Source organism: Plasmodium cynomolgi, chromosome 12, assembly GCF_000321355.1.
Source record: "Plasmodium cynomolgi strain B DNA, chromosome 12, whole genome shotgun sequence".
Lineage (NCBI taxonomy): Eukaryota > Apicomplexa > Aconoidasida > Haemosporida > Plasmodiidae > Plasmodium > Plasmodium cynomolgi.
Genome location: NC_020405.1, coordinates 578,491 through 584,134, shown reverse-complemented (window position 1 = coordinate 584,134; position 5,644 = coordinate 578,491). Strand labels below are relative to the sequence as shown.

Sequence of the window (5,644 nt, the reverse complement as noted above, 5' to 3'; positions counted from 1 at the left end):
AACAAATTAAACAACTTCGCCATAATCACCAAAAAAAGGCGCCAAAAAAATTGAACAAACGGAAGAGCATTATTTTTATTTATACAATATTTATATACATATATTTATTAGCACATTACATAAAAGCGCAAAAAAACACAAAAAGCAAAATTCACCAACAGAAAAAAAACTCCTTATTTATGTACGAAAAGTTGATATGTAAAACTAACGATGTACGCGTTTTTAAAGATTTTTAAGTAAGTTTGCACAATTTAAGCAGTTTAAGCAGTTTAAGCAGTTTAAGCAGTTTAAGCAGTTTAAGCAGTTTAAGCAATTTAAGCAATTTAAGCAAGCTTAAGCAATTTAAGCAAGTTTAAGAAAGTTACAAGCCAAAATGTACACGAATTAGTCATATATTCATATTATACCATTTATACATAAAAAAAAAAAGTACACGCATGTTTATGTACATATATATATAAATGTACGTATTACTTTGCTGAGATATTTTTTTTACAAATATCTTCCGTATTTTCAATCACGGAAAAAAAATAAAAAAAGAAAAGAAACTTTTTGGCCAATTAAGTAAGTGAAAAAGGAACAAAGGGAAAGCGGCAAAAAAGAGTTGTGCCAATTGCGCCATTTGTTGCGTTTGCCCAACTCGCACGCGTCACCTATGTATGTGTGCCATGTCCACATTCCACGCGCGACACGACATCGCGTAGATACCCCCGATCAGCACATACATTTGCATTCGTGCAGTTGTGTACATATGCGTGTGGAGAGTATTCCCGCGGAAGCATCAAATTACTTGCAGCGGTTATTAACGACATATATGTGTTTAACCACCATCCCCGCAAACCACTTTTTAACTCGTGAAAACGGGGGAAAATGCGTATTTATCCAAAGTATCCATGCTGCGATTTTTTTTTTTTTTTTTTCCAAATTTGTAGCACCATTTGGCTAGCACATGTACTCATACAACTGTATTTTTTTTTATGCAAAAAATTGAACACATTTTATCCATGCACACATTTTCCTTATCTTTGCCGCGTCGATTTTAAGAATATATTTATTTTTTTTTCACCTTGCGTAGTCACTCGTTCTGATAGAACGAGTTGCATAATTGACGTGTGTAATGCCTGCGTTGCTTTTCAACATCCCCCCTTTGTCGACATAGTTGCGTACAAGTGGCATGATCACTTTTTGAGTGCGTGGTGCGTGGGTATCATTTGTATATACATCTGCGCACGCGGAGAGTTCACTCCAATGCGCGCCCATCATGTGCGTATTGCCATATTGACCGATCGCGCCGTTGCGAAGTGTGCTCATTGTACTCATTGTGCTCAGTGTGCTCAGTGTGCTCATTGTGCTCATTGTGCTCAGTGTGACGTGCTCCATCTGTTTGTCGGCATGAACCCCCCGTTTGCCCCACTCCCTCGCTGTAATCCGCCTCCACATGTGTTGCCCCCTTTTTTTTTGCAGACGTTGAACATTGAGCCCAAAGACTAAGCACAACGCGGGAAGAAACAAACCGAATAAATTAAAACAAAAAATATATTTAAATCCAACACATAGGCTGATTTGCAATTAGAAGCCCCTACACACACGCGCGCAAGTATCTTCCATTTAGTGAGGCCCAAAGTTTAACCCACACAAATTGAGCACGATTAAATTTGGTTCAAAGCAGGCAGGTGAGCATTTTGCCGAAGTTGACTCGAACGACTGAACAAATCCGAACTAATCCGAGTAGATCAATTTAACGCACCGCGGAGCAGCACAAACTAAGGCGACGCAGATATACAGACGCGCACGGCGGCTAAGCCACCACGTGGAGGTGCTCAGTTGGAGATACTCACGCGTAGTGTTCACTTGCATACGGCGCGTGGAAATTTCCGCATACCAACAACCCCCTTTTGTTACTTTATGTAAGTTTGAAGAGGGCAAAAAAAGGAGCGGCGAGATTCGTAGCAGTTCTGCCTCTGCTTTGAGAAAATAACAAAGAATGTTCAGAAGGGGATTGCCAGGCTTCTGTGGCTTCGGGCTTCCCCCAAGTCACCACGCTTCTATTGCTTCATTTCCCCCACCGCTCGCTACATTTTCGCGCCTCTTCCCCCCCCCTCTTTTCCCCCAGAGTAGGTAATAAAAAAGCAAAAAAGTTCACAAAATCAAATGGTAACAACTCCTGACATGTTATGGTTGGTCATCGCGAGTGGTGTAGCATGTTTTTTTATGGCATTTGTGACAGGAGCAAATGATATAGCGAACACATTTAGCACCTCCATTGGATCCAAAGCATTATCCATTAAGAAAGCTTTGATAATTGCCTTCTTTTTTGAGGCATTAGGAGCTTCCTTACTTGGTGGAACAGTCACAGACTCTATACGATCAAAAATAATAAATTTTGAAGCTTTTTACGATGCACCCGAATTTCTGATGTTGGGTATGTTTTGCGCCCTTATGGGTGCAACCATGTGGCTAGCTATAGCAACATGTTTAGGGTTACCTGTGTCGACAACACACAGTATAATAGGAGCATTGTTAGGCTTTGGATTGGCAGCAGGACACACTAAGTCGATTAAATGGGAAAAAATACACAGCATAGTGATATCATGGTTTGCAGCACCTATTTTGGCAGGAAGTTGTTCAGCCATAGCCTTTACCCTACTACGGCATTTAATACTGAGGAGGAGAAATTCTTTTCAAATAATTAAAAAATCGTATTGGTTCCTCATTTTTCTGATTACCCTACCGTTTAGTGTCTTTTTAGTGTTTCAAAACCCAATAGTGTTAAATTTGGAGTGTAGGATGAAAAAGGACAAACAGATCGTCATTGCATCACCATGTTATATTCAAGATTGGAGTGCAGCCAATACTTTCTACTCCACGATAGTTTGTCTGCTCCTTTCCAGCATCCTCACATGCATTGGATCTGTCATTATCTACGTAGTATATAATAAGAGATTAAAAAGCTTTAGTTTTAGGAAACATTTATTTGGAGATGACATGATAAATGATTTGGAGAAAAATGGCAAAGACGCGAACAACAACACTATTTGTAACGTCAACAATAGTAGCCTGAATTCGGTTGCTTCGAATGAGACCCAAGTTACGCAACCGAAGGGAGTTAGCGGAGCAGCACAGCAGCAAGGAGGTAGCGGAGCAACAGCAACAGCAGTATCTTCCGTTGGGGGGGAAAACTCTGGTGGTTCTGGATTACACTGTGAAAAGAGAAAAAATCAAGGTGAACAGAACTATCAAATGGCTATTAATATGAAAAATATAGACGAGAAGAGTGAAATTTTGGAGAAAAAAAAAAGTGGAAACTTAGGGAGGGCTAGTAGCAGCATTAACAGTGGAAACGACAGTGCCAATAGTAATATAGCCCAAACGGTGATCGAGAAATTTGATTCGCAGACAGAGATCGTTTTTTCGTCTCTTCAAATCATTAGTGCCATTTTAGGGGTGGTGGCTCAGAGTGCAAATGACACGGCTAATGCTATAGGTCCCTTTGCTGCAGTTTTTAACACATACAATAATGGCATTAGGGGGAAGCTAAAAGTGCAGTGGTACATTCTGTTGTTTGGAGGTCTGTCCATGTCCCTGGGTCTGTCCGTGCTAGGTTATCGAGTCATCAAGACTGTGGGAATGAAGTTAATTAAAATTACTCCTTCGAGGGGTTTTACCATTGAGCTAATTTCCGGGTTGGTGGTCCTATTTTTTAGTATCTGTGGAATACCGCTTAGTTCCACCCATTGTGCAGTGTCTAGTGTGATTGGTCTAGGTCTCGTAGAGGCAAAAATATCGGAGGAAAATGACACCACCGGTGGAACCAACAACCAGGGGATGAAGCTACTGGGCAAGGAAAAGTCCCAAGTGGATAAGAATGCCAATATGCCTGTAAAGAAGAAGGGCTTGTTTTGCTTCTTATCGTTTTTGAACACCTCCTGCGTGAACTTGAAGCTCTTTAGGACAATTTTTCTTTCCTGGATCATCACGGTGTCTTTTTCGGGTGAGCCACCTCGGAGGGCGATATTCGGGGCGTTAACTGGAGCGTTAATTGGGGCGATATTCGGAGCGTTAACTGGAGCGCTAATTGGAGCGTTAACTGGAGCGTTAATTGGAGCGATATTTGACGCGTCATATTGACATTCCATTTTTAACGTTAACTTTATTTGTTCTCATATTTATTCATTTTTTTTTTTTGTTTTCCTCCCGTAGCCACCGTAACCGCAGCGATATTCTCCTTTGCAGCCTACAGTCCGTCGTACTTTACAAAGGCGCCGGTAGTAGTAGTTCCCGCATAGCCGGGCTTCCCCTTTTTTTTTTTTAAGAAGCGCACACTTCCTGTATGAATACATCGAACAACTCCGTGTGTACGACTTTTTCGTGTTGGTTTACGTGCGATTTTATCTTTCGAGTTTATCTTTCGAGTTTATCCGTCGAATTTACCCCCTTATTTATGTTCCTATTTACTACCTTTCTTTTACCTCCCTTTTTACCCCCCTTTTACTTCTCCTTTACCCCCCCCATTTATCTCCCCCTTTTATCCCGCGATGATAATTTATACCATTGTATATATATACCTGTATACCCACTGCGTGCACACACACATACACACACACACAGGTTTCTCTTTTTCATACATGCGTATATTTATATGTGTATATAAAAATGGAACCCGCCTCTTCCCGCTTCTCTTTATCATCACCTTTTTTTTTTGTTAACCCATTTTGAATTAAAAATAGGCCTTTCCCTTTTTTTTTATTTCTAATTTCCCCGCCCCACGTCATGTTGCTTTTTTAAATCCGCACTCCATTTTAATTAACGTCAAATGTATGTGCTCGTCGTACGGGCATAGCGGCAAGCGTATATCTGCCGCCTGTGCGTACGTTTGGCCACGTACCTATTGTGTGTGTGTTTGTGTCGTTTATTTCGTTAATGTCTTTTAGGTATAAATATAATGTACATATATATATATATATGTGTGTGTGTATATTTATATATGTGTGCATTCTTTTTGCCTTTTTTTTTGCCCTTTTTTTACATTATTCATGAAAGCAGAGAGAGACGCCTGCCATGGGTCCACCCGATTCACTCCGGGCAGCTGCACCACATTCCTCGTGCTTTGGCCGTCCCAGGAATCTGTACCCCGCCACTGTTGTCCGTCCGTACACCCGTTTGCACATCCGCCCATTTCATACTCATCCGTGTCGTTCCGTGTACCCATATGCATCGTCTCCACGCCGCAAGCATCACTGTTACATAGCACCTCCACACGCACCTCCACACGTACCTCCACACGTACCTCCACACGCACCTCCACACGTACTTCCATACGTAACCTCCATACGCTCCTCATCATGGTAGCACTATTGCATCCCCACTCTGCTCTTTCATGAACTCTTCTCATTAGGAACTCTCAAAAAAATTTGTTTATTTATTTATTACACCTTTTAGCCCTATGTGTAATGTGCACACGTACATGTGCACATACATTTGCATGCTCGTGTGTGTACTTCTTTGTATGTACACGAGCGTCTGGCGAACCTAAAGTGTGTTCTACATTACATGGTTTAAAATTGTACCTCTAATTAAACATACTTATTCATATATGAGTAGGGGAGAGGGATGTTTTAAAAGTGCGTTTTTTTATTATTTTTTT

The 5,644-nt window shown here is 41.0% G+C and overlaps 1 protein-coding gene across 1 annotated transcript; it reads left to right on the top strand.

Annotated features, from left to right (window-relative positions):
• Positions 1–2,151: 2,151 nt before the first annotated feature.
• Positions 2,152–4,286, top strand: PCYB_122240 (phosphate transporter; the record flags this gene model as incomplete). The annotated part of the gene is made up of 2 exons (XM_004223556.1): positions 2,152–3,991; positions 4,201–4,286. The coding sequence occupies 2 exons, from the start codon at positions 2,152–2,154 to the stop codon at positions 4,284–4,286; spliced, it is 1,926 nt and encodes a 641-aa protein (XP_004223604.1).
• Between the last annotated feature and the right edge of the window lie 1,358 nt (positions 4,287–5,644).